Source organism: Platalea leucorodia (assembly GCF_965183815.1).
Source record: "Platalea leucorodia genome assembly, chromosome: 13".
Taxonomy (NCBI): Eukaryota; Metazoa; Chordata; class Aves; order Pelecaniformes; family Threskiornithidae; genus Platalea; species Platalea leucorodia.
This window is the reverse complement of record NC_138835.1, coordinates 12,204,211-12,225,259: the sequence shown is the minus strand read 5'-3', so window position 1 is coordinate 12,225,259 and position 21,049 is coordinate 12,204,211. Positions and strand designations below refer to the sequence as shown.

Sequence of the window (21,049 nt, the reverse complement as noted above, 5' to 3'; positions counted from 1 at the left end):
TACAGAAAAACTTGACTCCCAGGTTTTACAAGCATTTTATAATATATGGGAAGAATTAGGAGCAAAAGAATGGTATCCCCAAAAGCTAGCACAGCACGCAAGGAGCCATTTATTCTTATGTACAGGAACCGAGACGTGAGCTCCGCTCAGGGCATAGTCACCTAACTGTAGGAAGACACAGGTATCCCCTTTCCCACTCACAGCTTTGACGGCCCTCTTAGACGCTGACATCAAAGCCTATGCCTTTCACAAGGCACAGCCAAGGAGTAAGAGGTGGAGGTGGTGATGGAGACCATTGTCTTCATGGCACTTAACCATTCTTTCTGATATGTTTACCTGAATGGCTTCGCTGTAATGTAAGCTCCCTACTTCTTGTACGTCCTGGGAACACAGGGACCAAAATATTGCATTCCTCTCTGTCACAGCCCTTTGCATGTCACAACTGCATTTCACATCTCCTCTCTTCTTTCTCCTTTGTAGGCTAAAAAACTGAAATTCTTCCAAACCTCCCTTCTATATTGTTTTCTAGACTTCTGATCATTTATTGTTCTTATTGCTATTAACAACTGAAAACTGAACTTTTATAAACGGGAACTAGAATGAGAGCTATGCAACTCTGACGGAATTAGAGCAGAATTAGAGCCTTCTAAATTGGAAGGATATGGATTTGATGGGTGGACTGTTGGGTGGATAAGGAATTGGCTTGATGGTCACATCCAGAGGGTAGTGGTCAATGGCTCGATGTCCAGATGAAGAACAGTGATGAGTGGTGTCCCTCAGGGGTCTGTTCTGGGGCCAGTGCTGTTCAGTATGGTCATCAATGACATGGACAGTGGGATCGAGTGCACCCTCAGCAAGTTTGCATATGACACCAAGCTGAGTGGTGCGGTTGACACGCCTGAGGGACGGGATGCCATCCAAAGGGACCTGGACAGGCTGGAGAGGTGGGCCTGTGTGAACCTCATGAGGTTCAACAAGGACAAGTGCAGGGTCCTGCACTTGGGTCGGGGCAATCCCCGGTATCAGTGCAGGCTGGGGGATGAAGGGATTGTGTGCAGCCCTGCCGAGAAGGACTTGGGAGTACTGATAGACGAAAAGCTGGACATGAGCCAGCAACATGCTCTCGCAGCCCAGAAGGCCAACCATATCTTGGGCCGCATCAAAAGCAGCGTGGCCAGCAGGGCGAGGGAGGCGATTCTGCCCCTCTACTCTGCTCTGGTGAGACCCCACCTGGAGCACTGCGTCCAGCTCTGGGGTCCTCAGTACAAGAAGGACATGGACCTGTTGGAGAGGATCCAGAGGAGGGCCACAAAAATGATCAGAGGGCTGCAGCACCTCTCTTATGAGGAAAGGCTGAAAGAGCTGGGGTTGTTCAGCCTGGAGAAGAGAAGGCTGCGGGGAGACCTTATTGCAGCCTTTCAGTACTTAAAGGGGGCTTATAAGCAAGATGGGGACAGACTTTTTAGCAGGGCCTTTAGCGATAAGGCAAGGGGTAATGGTTTTAAACTAAAAGAGGGTAGATTCAGACTCAGTATAAGGAAGAAGTTTTTTACAATGAGGGGGGTGAAGCACTGGCACAGGTTGCCCAGAGAGGGGGTAGATGCCCCATCCTTGGAAACATTCAACGCCAGGCTGGACGGGGCTCTGAGCAACCTGATCTGGTTGTAGATGGCCCTGCCAGTTGCAGGGGGGATGGACTAGATGGCCTTTAAAGGTCCCTTCCATCCCAAAGCATTCTGTGATTCTATATATATAAATGGGTTTACATGGAATAGAGTAAGAATCAGAACTAATTTGTGGTTACAAAAGTAAACATGAGTGTCCTCAAAATAACATCCCAGACCAAGAACAATTCTGCTAACATGTAACTATGCTAATGTTACATGTTGAAAGAACATTTATTTCTAACTTCCGCAAATAATCATTTTATGATTTATCACATTTTAAGAGTTGTTTCTTAAAAACATTCATTACTTGTTTATGAAATTAATTTTGTGTATAATTTTCGAAGAACAGTATTTTAAATTAGCTTAACATCTTCTAGTTACAAATTAAAAATACATAAACTGAGTCCCTAAGAGCTGAGGAATATTAATGGTGACGTTTTCTATAAACGTATGAAATTAGGTAAAAACAATCTCATGGCTGCTAACTATTCCCAGTCAGAGTAATGGTAGTTCAACTCCAGAACCCAGCACATACAATTTTCAGGTATATGCTGTGGTTTATAGATTTATTTGGAGATATCTACAGTAAACTTTAGATTTTCCATCTTCTGAGTTTGATATAACAGTTATTTCTCATTTTCTTTCTTTTGCTGTATTCGTGACGGACTGATTTTTACATTAACATTGGCACAATGTTATCAGCTACTGTGCAGAGTCCCAAAACCAAACTACTTGAAAGTGGGATTCACATAGAAAGAAGTTGGATTTTTCTTTCTTGAGGAAAAAACACAACAACAACCCATAGCCCACTACTCAAAGGCTAAATCTACCCACATGCCAAAGAAAGAAGCCAATTTTTTTTTTTCCCCACCTGAAGGTTTAAAACAGAGTGAAAGCATGTGGGACTGGGGAAGGTGTGAATCCATCTTCAAATGCAACATTTAAATTAATGTGGGGGAAGACAGTAGAAATCCAAACACAGACTGAGCAGTTCATCTAAAAGCTGAATTGTATCAGTCGAGGAGGCATTGACGCCCTTGTCAGCACTGGAATGTGGCCGCAATTCCAGGAAAAACAAAATACAATGACTGAAGCTGAAGGCAGTGAACGTTGTTCGCCAAAAGAACTCACAGTCCAAGTGACCATTTCCTCCTCGTTTGTCCCAGGATACAAATCAGGCCAGATGAGGGTTACATTTATAGCAAAAGGGACACAAAATTGAAATGTGTAATTTTTATGTGTAAATTTTTATGGGTAATTATTATCAAAGAATTTTTTATTATGTTTTCATACTCAGTTCTCAAACTGTTAGGAGAACTATCAATCTCTTGAAGAAGGCAGGTTTTTGTATGACCTGGGTGTATGCGTTCGGGGCGGGGAGGGGGGAAATTCCAGTTGGTGGTTATAAAATGAGTATTAAGCATTCTTCATAACAAAGCTCGATTTTTTTTTTTTTTTTTTTTTTTTAAAAAAACCCGAAACTATACAGTGTCTTTAAAAAATTATGGGAAAATAGCATGTGAAGTGGTTTTATACAATAAATAAACTATTTTCTATAAATGTACAAAATCATTTGTACAGCAAGTAAGAAACTAATACAAATGCAATAACTGAAAGATATATTTAATTTTATAACCATAATAATTTATTTATGAAATATATCCACATATATATAAAATATATCATATATATTTTGGCAAAAACCTCCCTTTCTTGTTTCAAACAAAATCTATTACCACCATTTTAAGCCTATATAACCATTTTTACTGTTTCTTTCTTTTAATTTTTCTTTTGGTATCCATCTTTCTTCTGATAAAATATAATTTAATGTAATCAGGTTACAGTTTAACCTATGTGCCCTGGGGAAAGTCTGCGTGAAGGTCAATCAAACCAAAAAAATATCTGTAATGTCACAAGTAAGGGATTTCCTCTCTTTTTAAAATAAAATAGAACAGGATTTGCAAAAGTTACTGTTATTTTCCCAGCTCACTCTTGCATCCTCCTTTCAAAAAAAAGTCCATAATTTCTGAAGAAATCATTTACATTGAAAAATGCCCAGGGTTGGATATAATCCTTATTGCCAAGTTTCCAAGTTATTCAGTGATGATGGTTCAATGAAGAGATAAGAATGTGATTTATAGTACTAGCAAAGATGAATGTATGTACTGTGGATGATAACGTATGTAGGCGCTTAAATCACAAACGGTCTACTACAGTAAGTTCTTCTGATTGTATGAAGTTTCATTTGAAGTTCCACAGTCCTACCCTTTCATCTTTAGGAAATTCTTTGGGATGAATAATTGGAGTTCTGTTCATCAACTACAGTGCATCCTTAAATAATGACTGTAAATGTTTTTGAATGGAACTTTGAAGTGCAGGAATAATTTGTGCCTAAATTAGGTAACCTATTGAATACTCAATGTATACTCTTAACTTGCTATAGTTTATAATAATATTTATATTAGCCATTCATATTTATTCTGCATAGATACTGTCATTTAAACATCTGCCACAAAGTTACAATATGATGATTCAGGCTTGCATACATTAACAAGAGAAATATTTCGTATCTGTTTATTCTTAATGAGAACTCATGTATAGGCAATCTCTCTCTAACTCATCACATTCTCCAATTACAGTTGCCTGCATGAAGCTGTGGATGGATTCTTCAGACATACAGCGAGCAGTAAGTGGAACAGTATGTTTCTATTGTACTTTGTCAAATCACACAGAAAAATGTTTCCTGAAACTTTGTGTTGCTGAAGTTTGGATCTGCCTTTGAATTTTTCTTCAATAGCGATACATTCCCTGCCAGGTTACATGATAAAGATTATCCTTTACTGAGAGTCTCAGGAGGGGAGCGTGGGAGAAAGCTTCTTCATACAGGTTCACATGCCCCCAAAGTGGCATTGTTGAAATGGAAGGGTTGCATACTGCTGAATTCTCCACTGCCATCAGACTGAAGCATCAAGGGAGAGTTGTAGTTTAAGTTCTTGCTTCTGAGCTTCAGCAAATAAACAGTAAAGCTTTAAAAAAAAAACAAAAACAAAACACAAACCAAACTGCTTAATTATGCAGAACTAACTCCCTACTACTTGATAGAACTATGGTTCATCTTCTTGAGTATGCGTACACAGAGTGAATGCTACCCGGTTGTCTAATTCGCTCTGACCAAGTAATGATAGCAATCACAGCTTGGGGACTTCCAAGTGCTTCCCTTCATAGCAAAAAAATTTGGGTAATTGTGTGACTTTTTTTTTAAACTTTTCTAATTCTAATGGCTGCTTCATTTCGCTTATCCTGACATCATTTTGTATTTCGTATGTAGCAATTAAGGGTAGATTTGGAACTGGGACTTTTTGAAACTGGCTACTAGCTCACAGTAACCTCTTTATATCTGACATCTAAAATAGATTTATTTTTCCCTCCAAATACTTTTTCCACAAAGTTTGTTCGGTTTCTTTACCTTGACAGTTTAAGTTTTACTGAAGCACTGCACTGGGACACGTAGCTTAAGTTGTTGCAGTGCTAAATGAGCGAAAAGATGATAGACAGGAACAGCCCTTGCCTTAAAAAGAAAAAAGGGGGGACTGTTGCCAAAATATGTATTGGCTTATAGCCAAAGAATCCAGCTTTTGAAGGAGCTGTATCAGCATGAGGAAGGTTATAATAGTTCTGTGTATATTAAAGGTTATTTTAAAAAATAAATTTAAAAAAAAAACAAAACAAAACAAAAAACAACAAACAACTCATGGGCCAAATTCTGCCCTTATTTAGCAAGAAGTGATAATATTCAGTTGCAAGAACTTAGAGTTCTGCAAATACAACGAAAATTTATGGAAAATTCATATTTCCTTTCCACATGAAACATCTGTAGCGTACCTGACTGTTCAGAATCCTCCGAACTCTCTGTGCTACTGACTGAAGGTGTGTTCCTCTTCCCTGCATTGGTCTTTCCCCTCTGTCTTTTTCATTGATCCATGATTTCTGGGGGAGAGAGTTTCTTAGTTTGTCACTGTGTTCTCATCAATTACCCTTACAGAGACATTCATAAAATGACAGTGTCATACTCTTCAGTAGACTAGATAAAACTTAAAATATTCTAAGGTAGTGCAATATTAAGCATGCCCCTAACTGGACAGGAGATCTGCTGTGTAAAAAATACCACCTCATAAACGGAAACAGCAAAAAGAAAATTCAAAGCAGTACTGTAACTGGGTCTGGCCTCTTTCCTTCGCCTATTAAACGCCCTCGATTGTGACTTGTGAGTGCTCTCACTTTTGTTCTTCCTATTCACTCCCCCGTCCCGCTGAAGGGGGGAGTGAACAAGCAGCTGTGTAAGCGCTTGGCTGCTGGCCAGGATTAACCCACTGCAACCGGAGACAGGATTTTCTTTAAAATCAATGTATTTATGAATTGATTGCATTTGATACGTGCAACTTGATTAATTTATCTCCACGAAATAGTCAAATCGTGTAGACAGTTTGCAAGATTAAGAAAAGATACTCACCTTCTTCTGTTTTGCATTCTTCTGCAAAACTGCATACACTGTTTGTCCTGAGCATCCAAACAAGAACACCGAAATGAAGATAGCAAAGTACTTTGAATCTGGCCTGTAGACCTTTTGCCTCTAAAACTGCCTCTGTAGTTAGACAGCCCATACGGCACAGTCCTCCTGTTGTGAGAATCACAAAATTGTATATTTTAGGAGCCAATTAAAATGATATTCCATATTTTTTCTGTTTTAGAAAATAGATCTATTGATGCAAAGCAATAAACAGCGGCACAAAAATCAAACCCTATGCTTAGGTAAGAAGTTTTCCCTATAACAGATCCCAACTTCTGCTCAATCAACTCAGGCTGACATGAAGTTATAAAGTAGCAGACACTCAGCTTAACTGGCAGAATTAATTGGCAGCTACACTGGCTATATAAAAAAAATTGTATTACCTAACAGCTGATACAAATAAATCCTCAGGCTATTGTTTATTTTACTGCTTATTCCTTTATTGTATTGGTTACCACCCACAAATGCACAAAATTTGTTATGTTCAGTGTCATAGCTCGTATGAAATGACAATTCTGTGCTCATTTCCAACAGATAAATAACATTGTGTTGGCGTTGTCACCCTCATGATTCAGAGCCTGATTTGCCATTAATTTTATCATTGGGAAATGGAGAAAACTGTTGGCAGGATTCATTTACTCCATCATGTTTGGAACATGACCCATGGAGTTATAAATGTGAGAAACAGCTAGATAATCTTCCTCATATGTATCTACTAGTACTTTTCTACGAGAGATCATATGAAGTACCACAGCACACCAAGAAATACTAAAAGGTAGTTCTCTCTATTTCCCTGCGGTCTGGCATGCTTTGTTCTTTAATGGGTTATAGTCAGTACTATTATCTGGAAAGGGCACGCGCCATCTCTGCCTGCTAACATCCCCAAAAAGAGTTCGGTAATTTAGACTGATGTCATAAATTATTCTCCCACAAGTTGTTAAAGAATCTCAATTGATAGCAGCTGGACACCACGTGCAACTTCTGGAGACCCATAAAAGTTCCTGTGTACTTGAGGGGATAGGCTAAGCAACCCACAAATCCACAAACACTAAAAATCTGAAAAGAACCTCATGTTCAAAAGTGAGAAAGAGGAGTGGAGGAAAAAAAAAGGCGGGGGGCAGGGGAGGGGAAGTAAGACCTAGATCTAGAAAGGTTACAGAACAAAGCCTGAATAATCAGTCTGGAACCACTAACTTCACACAGTTGTACCACTTTCATTTGCTTTCATAAAAACATCATTAGGCTATTAATTGGAAAGCTGCAAATTTTCCATTTTCCCACACTCATGGTGGGCCGAAAGGTTCAGAAACATTATTTTCCTCAACTCTGCCATAATTTTTGATGTAACATCGGTACAGTTGATGCAAATCATTTATTCAAACCTCTGCACTTACAGTTCATATGAGCTTCTAACAGTGCATCTTGTCTTTCACAGCCTGAACCAGAGCACGCCTATCATATATAGATTTATCATAAAATCATACTGAAAGATAGAAAAATCACAAGCAGTATTTCTGTGTGTCGGAGAAGATGAGATGGTCTTTCTCTAGCAGATGCTGATCTGCCTTGCCTGTATGTGGAAACGGTTGCGTATTTTCACTACTTACTTCATTCTATGGCTATGCCTAGACACTGGGAGAGACCAAGAACATGCATCTTGGTCTTAAAAGACTTTAGGACTTGATTTTGGCCCCCCTTCTCAGACATTTAAAAAGCTTTTTGTTGTCTTCAGGATTAGGGGTGAGTCCCATAGAGCATTAATAATTGTATACTGCCATCCACTTTAGAATAATGAATGATAAATGGCTAATGTAGGTAACTTCTGGTATCTTCTAATTGCTGTATGGTCATACTTTTTGATATATTCATGTTTTTTATGAAGTAATGGCTGGTATTTAGAGACAGGAACAGGAAGAAGTTCCTGTATTTTTAAGAGTGACAAACCCTCTCTGAAAACTGTCTGGTAAAATTTTGTTATTCAACTCCCTGGTCAGATTTAGGCTGAAATGAAAAGATTAATTTTGCTTGGTCTAGCCAACCATGAAATTCCTATCTCATGGCAGATAGCTTGCTGGGGATAAAGAAACTTTTTACAGCTTTTGCAGATGTCATCCCACATTGTGCTAAGGACATAAAATACTGCAGCATGTTATTATTTAAAGTGGCTCCTTGTTAACAAGTCCACTTTTCCAAAATAAATACTGGGGTTTTTTACTTTAATTCTCTAAATCAGAGTCTCTGTGGGACTGAGCTGCAGTTTGCCCTGTGACAGAGGTTCTGCCTGAATAGCCAGAGAGGAAGAAAGGCACGTGTTTTATTCCTTAATTCCTGCAGTTTGCAAATTAATGGACCAACTAGAATTGTCATCAACTTCAATTTTATCTTACTACATCAGTATGTGAACTACAGTGATTGAGGAACGGGCCCCTTACCAGTCTGCTGTCTTTCCTAAGGGGCAGTAAGTTCCAGCAAACAGGCAGGAGTGGAGAATATACTACAATTACAAGTTATAAGAACCACGAATCACAGCCCTAAGCAAAGGAGGGGACTAATATTTTAGATACTGCTTCTGATCTTTCTAAAGAAGTGTCATGTTCTATAAAACTTACAATTCTTACAAGTATGCTTCATAGCTTGGAAAATGTATTCAAGACCGCTTCATTCTCAGTGGTCCAGAAATACATGTCAAAGCAATGACATTTTCAAGTGTAAGAATTTTAACTAGAACGCCCATGCGAAAAATTGTGTGTAAGCTAATGTGCAGATTTGCCAACCAGAGCTGAAAATATAATAAATCTTCCAATATGCCTGGTTGTGATGTCTAATCCAAAAATTCAAATCCAAAACACATAAACTTCAATAGCAACCCCGAGTCCTTCCAACAGTATTCAGAAAGAGCTAAAAAATATCCATGTTTTCTTGCCTGTCAGTTATTCTGATGCAACTCATAAATTACAACATTTAAGCAAATCTTAGTGTGTGTATGGTTATCATTCCAGCAGCTGAAAATGTTAGTATTTCAAGTTAGTTCATGCCTCGTTCTCAGCACTTCAGAAGTGAGAGATGCCTAAGAGATTCAGTTGAACAAGTATCAGAAGCATTTGCCTAGCAGCATGCTTAATCTTAGATTGTTACATGTGATTAACAAATGCTGCTTTTTATTATTATTTATTATTATTATTTATGGTGCTGCAGTGCGCAGGTTCAAAATGAGGTAAGTAGAATCACAATTTCTACATGCTGAATGGGAATTATTGTCAACATGCAATTGTCACCAAGCGTTTGTGTTGCTAAGAAGCCTCTTCGCTTTCCATTTCAGGTGAGGCATCTGTTTTGTGTAGTCAAAGCATGCTGACTTCAGTATACCCAGGGCAGGCTGTGTATCCACAGTGAGGATGAGGAACAGCTCAGCTAGGCAGAGGCAGGTTTGTTGGCTAGCCGTATGCTAGGCTTCTGGGGATCCTGAACAACCAGTTCCCTTATGGTTATGACCGGGTCCCTGGCCAAAGTACTGGCTAAGAGCCATTTACAAACTTTTTGGAAATTTCTATGCAAAATTTATAGATTTTTAAAAATTTTTTAACATTCACATTTCCCAAGAAACTTTGCATTTCTGACCTTTAACTCAGTATGCATCATTTCTTCCTTTAGGAGAACAAAATTCTCCTGAAGCAGTGAAATGGGTTTCCACATACCGAAGAGCTAAGGTGTACTGTGTGTCCTTTATGCCTTTCTTCTCTACGAAGTGGAGAACAAGCAAACCTACGCAATTCTGGATCAGCCTTTCCAAGGTACTACTTTGAACTGGTATCTGTGTGGCAACATACAAACCTGCGACTGATGTGGAAGTCACCCTCTTTCGTGGAGTTCCGTTACCAGTATGATCACTGCAGCCAGGGAGTGGGTGCATAAAAGTCTGCATGCTCAGTTTTAAAGCACTTTCTAAATTACAGAAGGTTTGAGTTGAAGGAAATGGTTTCTTCTTCGGTATAAGCTATTTGTTCTTTATTCTGTATGCAAAAAAGATGCTAACGAAACTCTCCAGTACCTGGAATTATTCCATATGATGAAATTATGATCAGTCATTGCAACAGAGATGTGTTAGTTGAAGGTAATTCCATATATAATATAGAGCCGCACAAAGCTTATCAAAGCACAGTGCATTCTTGTCACTTGAAACATAATTTTGATTTCTGCAATAGAAGGAACACACAGCAATCTTTGTCAGCCAGTGTTTCTCCTAGAATTTTAAAAGAAAAAAAGTATAGATCTGCAGATTGGATACTCAGATGCTGCAATAACCTAGATTATTTCTGGACTTTGTGTCCACAAAACACAATCAGAAAAGCTCTCCCCTGAAAAGTCAGCTAGCTCTTGAAGCAAGTTTTTGCCATTAAATTAACAGAGGCATTTGTTTGTTGAAAAAGACAAAAGAAGTACTGAGTACTAGTGAAACAGCCATTCTGAACCAGCGATATCAGTGAAGATTTCCCACAGAAAAAACCTGCCCATTGAATGACTACTACCTTCAAGTCTAATTGGGTAGTGTGACTAGCCTAAGTCCTGCTGTCCCTCATTTATACTATAGCGAATGTTCAGAATTCAGGCAGACAAATCCAATTGGTTTATTTTAATTTTTATAACATGTGGCTGAGTTTCTCATGCTATGTTATAATTGACCTATGAGCTGCTATTATTTTCTACTTTCCCAGCCACTTAAACACAGTAGATACCTCCAGGGCACTTTAGTTTCAGCCAAAACAAAGAGATGAGGGGGTTGCAGCAATCATCTTAGATGCTGTGATTTCAGTATTCAGCAATATATTTTCTGGCACGCATCCAGGCCAGCAAGGCTCCCAGCAGTCGCCAGTGTTTTCAGTCAATCTTAAAATGTATGAGATCCCTGTAAGGACCACTGAGAACAAAGAACGTAGAAAGGAAGCAAAATTTAACATCCTTCAAGTGAAACAAAATGTCTCCAGAATGAAAGATGCTTGGGGGAAAATAACCGATATTTCTGTGTGTATTTTCATATAAAGCTACTGCACTAATATCGTGTAGCTCTGTAGATGAAGAGATCATTGGCTGCTCTGAACGTTGGCTCAAACTCTTTCTGTAACAGGCATGTTTTTTTAACAGAGTAGTTCACAATAGGTGTACCTCCCATATTATCCCTTCCTTCTCATCCTCCTCATTTAAGTAGTAAAACACCTTCTTCAAAGAAGTGCCTGACTTGTTGGACTTCCGTCATCCTAACCACATGCTCCATTCACAGAAGCTGTACTTTTTCTGAGTAGCTTTTTGCAGTTGTAATTATTTTTAGAGGAAACAAGCTTTTATCCTTTATAGCCACACCTTTATTTTCCACATCCTCAATTTAGTAGTGGTCAGTGTTCCTAGACACCTAATAGGCTACTGTTATCCAAAAAGATGTACCTCCACGATCTTGCTAGATTTGGTTTAACCTTCACTTCCCTCCCCCACCAAGTCTTTAAGTAATACTTACTAATTTGTGAGGACCCTGAATTAGTTATAGTTAATTAGTTATAGCTTACTTAGGTAATAAGCTAAGGACTGCACACACCTGCTTCATCATCCAGTTTCACTGACCACATGAGTTCTTTGATTTCCCTCCTACTGGGACTTCGTGGTACCCAAGTTAAGCACTGTGAGAGAATCTGAAGGCTTTTTATCACTAGTCATCCTCCTCCCGTAGCTGTCAAAAGGATGTTACATGTTTTCTGTTTCAAATATGATCAGAAAAGTATCTGAGTTGTTGAGTGAAAAGCTGGGGTACGTTTCCTGAGGTAAGCAATATGAAGCATGCGGGGCGGGGGGGGCATTTTTCCATTACCAGCCCAAATACCCAGAGAGGCTGGGTAGAGCTCACCTGACCCCATAAACTGAGCCCTTGTTTCACAGAAATACCTCTCCCAAAACAACATTGCTCATATTCTTCAGTACCTCATACCAATCCTAATCTGCTCCCCGTTTTGTGGCAAGATATATGATTGTTAGTTTAAATAAGTAAAATCCCGTGCAGTATTTTCTGTCTGTGAGGCCCAAACTCCCATCATTCCTTTTCCTTCCTCTGACTGGCAGGGAGTAGTATTAGTAAGTTGGCTGGTTCTAACGCAAATACAAATCCCGAAAGGCAGAGCAGCTGGAAAATATGGATGAAAGGAATCAAGTTAAGTGTCAAATGATAGCTTTTTCAAACTAAAATTCAGAGTACTTATTGCTAGCTTCTGAAGCCACCGTACACAAAGAACACACGCTCTACTGCATGTTTCTGCCACTCTCCACAGTGTGCATAGTTCCAAATCCACTGCTGGTTTAAAAACAAATAACACAAAAACCTGGGGGAAAATAAACACATGGTGTTAAAATGTAAGACTGATGAAAGTGACTGTGGTTTGATGGCCCTCAAGACTGTTTATTCTTAGAATTAGACCAACATGAGCAGCAGTAGTAAAATTTCCAGGCAGTAGCTCCTAGGTCTCATCCCTGACCTCATCTTCTGCAGGGCCAGCTCCTGCAGTGAGATGGGATTTCAGTCTGCAGAGCCAAATCATTTCAAGTCTTTCTGAGAATACTGCTGTTAAAGCATCAATACTGTGAGTACTGTAAATAAGCTCTACAGGAAGACGAAGAGGATATATTCTACTTTTAGACTGTGGAGGCCATGCAAGTTGTGCATGTTTCAGACAGTAAGACACTGAAAGTGTGAAGTCGGTACACAATCAAAATATGCAAGAAGAATAACTATGTTTGAATAACAGGCCTAAAAATCAAATCAGTTTGTCCACGATAAAAGATAACAATAACAGCAGAAGCCTGTTACTATGTTCAGTAAATCTATTTGAAATACTCTCCATTTGATGTGAAGACTTGTGCAGCTTTTTAACACCAAAGATCCTCCAGTTTTTAGGATTAGAGAGATTTACAATCTGACATTTAAATTTTCACAAAAATTTGTAACTAAAAAAAAAAAAAAAGGAAAAAGTTAACAGGAATTGATGGAGATAAGGGAGATTATCTGCTTTATACTTGGCATTTTTTCTACCAGTGAGCATGACCATAGATTCCATAGCGTTAGTTATTTCAATTGTTACTAGCTTGTTAAGATTTTTCTTTTTCTCCTTCAACATTCAGGCTACATTAGGACATAGAGTGCATATACATAGTCTAATCTTGGTAGCATCCACACACGTAAGGCAAATAGATTTCAGTGAACATGTGGATAGTAAAGTCTGCAAAATGCAAGGCAAACTTCATTCAGAAAAATAAAATCAGCTCAACAGAAGATTCATCACTTCACTTTTGGCACTTGGTTCTGATGGTTAACCGTGCGCAATGTTTAACCGACAGATCGGCTTCCTTATTTGAACTGCCTGGCTTGCAGCCACTGTTTATCATCGTGCCTTTGGGTAGCAGGTATTTTCAGTCTGATCTATTAAGATTATAAGCACATGCATAGTTGTTTTGCTGAACAAGAGATCTTTAGCTGTGTACTTTTATTGCCAGTAATATACAGGACATCATCTGTACTTGCCTAACGATGAAGAAAATTCGCAAAAAATGGGGTAACTTTATAATACCACTTATTATCCATAAGGATGAAAAGCATTTTAAGTTACTTTATGTGGGCTTCCATTCAACAAAATTCAATCATCAATGAGATGCAGGTAACAAAAAGATGTTATGAAGGAAAAGTTAGCCAGCAGAGCAAGAGTATCCAAGTCTTGTTTTCTCTTTTGTAACAACATCCCCAGACATCACTTCCTCTCTATATATGAGCAAAACTATGAGTGAAGCCATGATAGGGTACAAAATGTTTCCATTCTAAGTTGACTTTCTGATGGTGACCTAAACCACTATGGAGCAAAGATTCATTAACTTATAACTGTTAGAGAGCTGATTGTATGTGGAATCAGCTGCTGTTGGCTGTTTAGCTTCTGACAAGTCCTGGACCCCTAACAGACCCATTTGTCAGGACTTTCAGGAAAGACCAAAAAAATGAAGTTGTATGAAAAGCCTTTCTCATCCCAACAGGTGGTCAGATTACGGCAGGAAAACAGATTTCTACAGGGGAACTATCTGGAGTCAACCTAGTGCTAAATTTTGATGGCCACTTAAGAATATCTGACTTGCATATGTTACAGAAACAAATTTCTTCTTTATTAGAAGTGACAAAACACCACATCCTTGCAGTCTCACCGTGTAACCACACGCTGTGAAACACTTGCCGTATCCTCTACCAATATATCCCACAGAGCAAAGCAACAGACTGCAAGGCAGTGCATGCCCTCGTCCTTCCACTGAGGAAATGGAACACGTGTAAGTACAGAGGATCAGAGTCGCAAACACAAAGATGTTAGATCAAATTCTTCCTTTCGCTTTGTCCATCCAATTCTACGGATTCAGAAATTCATGTGATTACTGAGCAGAACTCTTAGATCGTCGTGTAAGCTGGTCTTTATAACATGGTCACAGAATTTCATTGTTAGTCCTCATTTGAGCATAATAGCGGATACCAAAACAAGATGTCATCTGGAAAAAAAACCTTTTGCTTTGACTTAGACACTTCCAAGAAATTATTATTTTTGGTGTTTAGTTTGAGTGAGGAAGTAACTTTACCATTGTGGATCTATGCTAATTCTCTTTTGAAAGTGTCTCGATTATTGCCATAAATTCTCGTTACACTTTTATTTCAGAATTAAAGACCACTTGAGTATCTGATACTGTGTCCTCATGACAGTATCGCTTTCTTATAGTTATCACCTTCTAAACTTTTACTAATCATTCTGAGCATCTCTAAAGCTTCACACAGCAACATTAACGTCATTAACTGAACCACGTTTTTCTGTCACATGCACAAGCTCAGTTCATATTGAAATACAGGACCCCTTTGAAGAAGTGCAGATCTAGAAGAAGTCTTGCTTATATTTTCTTCTTTAACTTATAGAATTAAGCATCAAGTTGTGGCTGTATTACATCAGTGGGTACTGTTTTAAAAGACAATTTATTCTTTCTCCTTAAAAATATGTCTGTAGCTATACATCAAGATAACCATAATTAATCACTTGACAAAAAAAATACATTGCAAACTAATTCCTGAGTAATCAATCTTATCAGTGAGAACAATTTACCAGCTTTTAATTATCTTTGTTATGCAACCTTTGCCTACACGACATAATTGCATTATTCTGTTCTGACTTACCTGACTTGCTGTAGGTCTTCTTTTCTACTTAAGGCTCTCACTGTTCCCAGTATAAAACACTATGTCAAAATAACACTGTTGCGCTTAGTGGTCTGGACTAACAGCAGTGGTTCATGGTCAAGCATAAAGCAATGCTCCAACATGTGTGCAGAGATAGTTTCTCATTTAATTGGCAATAGCTGCAGAGAGTCAGAGGCTGCATATTCTGCAATTTTGTGCTCTTCTACAACTGTCGCCTTGCTGATCTAAATGGTTTTTCAGCAAGGATAGGAACAGACCCTCTATCGTCACTCTGCCTCCAACAGTTTCAATAAAAATTTTAACCAATTTTCCAGAAAAGGAGGAGAGGCCATGACCAAAATTTGTCTTGAATCTATTACAACGATGCTTAACAGCGTTTTCTGTTGGGATAAGCAGGGGGAAGAAACCAGAGGAGGAAGTAAAGTTTGTCTTTGAAGTACAGAGCAGAGAGTAACCTGGAAACAGAAAATACTAAAGAATTTGTGACGGGAATAAGAAATGATAAAGTGAAGGACATAAGTCAGGGGAAATAAGAAAGAAAAACATAATAAAAAGGAATTGTAGCATTTGATGTAGAAAATAAAACCAAAAAAGATGTGATAAGTAAAGAAGCAAGGAAAAAGATCAGAATCAACAGCTGTCAGGAAAACTTCTCCAATCTTTAACACCATCTTTCTGGCATCCCATTGGGTGTATGGCCCTCAAAGTTCCATTTGAGCCAAATTTTTTGTAAATATAAAAACTTTCAACAACATGCATACAACAGCAACATAAGGGCCCCATTTACAAACAGCCAGTCTGTACAGATCCAGTGGTTACTTCCCTTTAAAGAAGTATCGTAACGTTCTTGGGATATTAAATTGCGCAAGCAGGCCTGATGCCTCTCATTCACGTCCAGAAGTACCTTTTGACTTACTGAGACATCATTCCAGGTAGGATACCGGGCCAGAATTAGTGCCTGTTCATTCAAACATGTGACATGAAATCTTAATCCTGCTTCTGCTGCACTGGACATGGTCCAAAATGTCTAGTATCTCCACATACACTTATTCAGTGACTATCTCTGCCCTCATATATAGAAGCAGCCCAGTTCAGACACCGGGCTCTTCCAGCCAAAGCGCACCACTCTCTAGATACCGCAGCCAGCCAACTTTCAAGAGGACCTCCTTTCTCCAGTTCTAACGAGCACTTACAGAATCAAGAAAATTCAGAAAGCTCCTGCTGGACTAATTCCCCTACTTTCCACCATTATCCACTCACTCTTTATCAACCCCAGAGGGCCCACAGCATCCTAATTAACCTAGTTCCAACAGTGTTATTAGGTTATACAGGTTCACGTCTTTGCAGCACAGTAGCTCATCGAATGTACCATTCTATGCAAATATTTAATATTCAAATTGAATATTGAAATTGAATATTATTCATTCTATAGGTGCATAGAAATGTCTAGTCAAATGGCAGAAAAATGATGTGTGATAAGAATCAGAATCTCCTAGAACTCACATCGAATCGTCACAGGGTAACCTATACACTGGACAGTGGGAGTAGACTTTACATATCTGAGAGATTTGCTGTTATTTTATGTACAACTGACTTCAGTTAAGAAAGCAGAGACTTAGAGCCCCAACTGTTTAATATTTGGATTATTATACGTACTTCATTGCTAATGCTATAGGTATCGTGAAAATGTTATATATCGCTATTCTCTATTTTTTATTCTTTCTTTGGTGATGTTTTCACAAAAGTTTCAGGTAGGAAAAAATTCTCAGGATATCCTAAAAAAAAAGGGAGGAGGTGGTGTGTTTATCGTTATCAGAATTCTATTTATTCAGTGTGCAGAAGAAAAGGAAGGTCGTTCCCCCGTTTGCACTGGTGAGCTCTGACTTAAATATACTGAGTCATAAACATTTGGCTAAAATAATTCTAAGTAATCCTGGGGTGCATTAGTGCAGGTATGGAACTCAAAGAATTGAATGACTTGTGTGGATACATGATACTTAGAGGTTGGTAGAAGTTCAAAAGACTTGTCATCAGACATGAACTCTAGCCAGGACACACACATGAATTTACAAATTAAGTGCCGTAAACCCCATTTGACTTAACCTATTTTACAGCTGCTTTTTATTTTTTCCTATTCCTTTTGTTATTTTAATCTGATTAAAAGCTTTGCAATTGATTCAAAGGCAGATCTTTGTACAAATGTTCCCAGCTGTAGTCAGTGGAATACTTGATGGGGTGTGTAGAAGTTCACAGTCATACAGTCCCAAGATCTTTAATTCTTGAAGTTCATCGAAAGAAATCTGGTTTTAGATTCATCCGATCTCCCGATTATTTTTTAATGAACCGATTCCTGTGGTTGCTACAGGACTGAAACCTATCAGCCTCTGAAAACCTTTACAAATCCTTAAGACTGTTTTAGTTACTCAGAGAGACAGGATACATACAGTGGTCTAGGAAAAGGGGGCCTCTGACCTTTAGGATGTAGGCAAAGTGTCACTCTTCCTGGATGATTTCTTTTCTTTAAGTACTGTTAGTACCAGACCCTGCTTTCCTTCGTAGCTGCTCCACCCCCACTGACTTATGCAAAACTCAACATTTCCAACTCATGGGAAATATTTTCAAAAATTGTTTTTATGATGAGTTGAAATAAAAACTTATGCCCGCCCCTCTTGTAAAACAAAATTGCAAAAGACATTCTTTTGTAACATCTTAAATCTGGTGTATTGAGGTTTTAAAAAACTATTATTTTAATGGCAAAGCATTTTTCCGTATGATGTTTTATCAAAAACAGTACAGTTGCGCGCACACACTCTTCCTTTCCCAAGGAATGGATTATTAGAAACTGATTTCCCCGAAAAAATAACTCCGTTTTGCCCCGGGACCGGTCTCGCTCGGGCCGCGCGCGGCGCACAGACGCTGCGCGCGGAGGGACGCGCGTGCGGCCCGGCGCCCGTGCGGTACCGGGGACGCGCCGCGCCGGAGGCGGGGCTGCGGGCGGTGGCCCGAGGCTCCCTCTGCCTCGTCGCCGTCCCGCGTCCCTCCCTCCGGGCCACCCAGCCAAGCCCGGCAGGTGTCAAGGCGGCGAGGGAGCTGCAGGCCCCGCCGGGCTCGCTCGGCTCCGCGGGGGCGGGGAGGGCCCCGCCGGCAGCGCCTGCCCCGGCAGCGCTCCGCTCCGCCAGCGGAGCCGGGGCTACCTGGGGGGGGCTACCTGGGGCGGCCCCCGCTCGCCCCTCCCTGACGCGGCGGGGGGCGGCTCCGCCTTCAGCGGGGCCCGCGGCGCCCCGGCCCGGGCTCTCCCTCGGGGGTCCCCCGGGGGCGGGCGGGGAACCCCCGAATGTCACCGCCCCGCGGCAGAGGCCAGGCCGCCCCGCGGCCGCCCTCGCCTCCCCCTTCGCAGCCCGGCCCGCCATTTCGCGTCCCGCCCGCCCGCCCGCCCGCACTCACTCGGGGGTGTTGATCCAGATGATGTCGAGGTGGCAGTAGTAGACGCACTCCTTGTCCTTGTAGGTGTAGCAAGTGCAGCGCCGGGCCCGGCGCCGCAGCGCCCCGCCGTCCACCCTGGCCCGGCCGCCGGCCGGCGGCCCCGCCGCTGCGCTCTCCTCCCGCTCCTTCTGCCCCAGCGCCGCCGAGCGCGGTTCGCCGCCGGCCGGCAGCGGCGGGGACCGAGGCCGGGGCAGCGCGGACCCTGCAGGGCGGGAAGGCGAGAGCAGGGCTCAGCTCCCCCCGCGACACCCCAGCGCCCCGGGCCCCCGCCCGGGGAGCACCCCCTGCCCCGGCGCCTCGCAGCCCCGGCGGCAACAGCGCCCGAACCGCCGCCGCCGACCAGTTTCAGGGCTGTGAAAAGCCCCGTTACGTTTAGATTCAGTGCAGCGTGGCGGGGCGCACCCGGAGCCCCCGCAGGCTCGGGGTGCATCGCTAGCGAGTGTTTTTGTTTTAAACCTTCGTCCGGCCAAATGATGTCTTTGGCGTCTAGTTATTTACCGCGCATAGGAGCGGGCTATTGCTTACAGCCTTTTGGAAGAAGAAGAAAAAAAAAAAAAAACCAACCACTCAGCCTTTCTTTGTGTGCATGCGTTGAAGTGGGAAAGAAAGAAAGAAATTCACGTTACCTGCAGTCGACGTAATTGTAAGTCCAAAGAGGAACAATAAACCCAGCTCCATTAAACCCAAATTGCACGCGTGTTAACTGCAGGCAAAGGTGAACTGCCGGGGCGACTGAACCGTTCCAGGGGGAATCCCTTAGGTCGGAGGCAGGGAATGTCCCGGGGCTGGCGGCACAGGCTGCTCCGGAGTCGGTTCCCGCTCGGAGGTGTGAGTTGTGGTTCTCCCTTGCAGTTATTTTCCTCCAGTGCAGACCTAGTCCTGAAGGGGAGAGTGTTGTCAAAAGAAGGGACGATCCATCGCTTGGCTTTTCCCACACACACCTCCCTCCCCACCCCCAAATCTGATCAGGAACCGGAGCTGCTGCTTTCCAGCTGCAGACGCCTCCCACCCGCGGGCAGCGGCCGGCCGCCCCCCCCAGCCCGCGCAGGTAAAGGCGGGGGGAGCGGGGCGCCCCCCCGGCGGGGCAGGCACCGCCCTGGCCGTGCTGCTAACGCGGGTCCCCTTAACTGCTCTGGTCCTGCTGCTCTGTGTGTAGTTCCAGGAGGGCAGAGGGTTGCTTGTGCCTTGAAAACGCAAAGTTTCGACTCACATCTGGGCTACGGATTTGGGAATTGTTTGGGGCTGTTTTTCCAGGACTCTGCCAGTTATTTTCCAGGTGAAATTAAGTCACCAATTTATTAATACTGTCTTCTTCCCCAGTTAATTATGAACACCTGTTTGCGGACAAACCCACCTAGAGTGCAAAATTTAAGGTAAAAGGGGATTTTATATTGTGTGAAATACCCGATACTTGTCCCCAGCAAAACACTCCTGCATGTCACCCCATATGCTTTCATAGTATCAGCTATTAAGTGATAATAGCTAAGGGGTTAAGGGTTAAGGGAATTGGCTGTATCTTTTCTTACAGTAGTATGTGCAAGCATATGTAACAGCAAGCATATGTCATAGGTAGCATGTGGAGAAAGGTTAGCAAATTTAGTTGTGGGTATTTTAAATCAAAACACGATGTTTTATTTAAGAATGTTTCAGAAAGAGCTGCAGCCAAAACTGGTTTTATATATCACGCCAATTTGACGTATCCACTCAAATCTGTTTTGTGAGTAGAAAACTAGTTGCAGGATCACTCAGGCTGTGTTATCCGAAGGAGGAACGCCGTTCTCCGCTGCATCACATTCTTCTCCAGCCCTGCCCCCGATTCCAGCTTCTGGTGTGGACTATTCAGCAGCAACACTTACAAAACAATCTCATTAAGATGTCGTGTTTTGTCAGTTTGTCAAACCTTGCCTTTTGTCACTCACACAAGATTGAGAGTTTTGTGGGAGAACTTTAGTTGCCCGTATTCCCAGCTAACAACAAAAGCACGATGGGCATCAAAGACCGGGTAATAGCTAGAAAGTTGCTTTTTCTCAAGTTCTGCTGAGACCACGGCTCTCTGAGGAAACTTAAATGGCTTTTGTTTCGCACAGT

At 41.4% G+C, this 21,049-nt stretch overlaps 1 protein-coding gene across 1 annotated transcript; it reads right to left on the bottom strand.

Annotated features, from left to right (window-relative positions):
* Positions 1-4,545: 4,545 nt before the first annotated feature.
* EDN3 (endothelin 3) lies at positions 4,546-19,639 on the bottom strand (the record flags this gene model as incomplete). The annotated part of the gene is made up of 4 exons (XM_082325638.1): positions 4,546-4,693; positions 6,178-6,342; positions 18,923-19,163; positions 19,588-19,639. The coding sequence occupies 4 exons, from the start codon at positions 19,637-19,639 to the stop codon at positions 4,546-4,548; spliced, it is 606 nt and encodes a 201-aa protein (XP_082181764.1).
* Between the last annotated feature and the right edge of the window lie 1,410 nt (positions 19,640-21,049).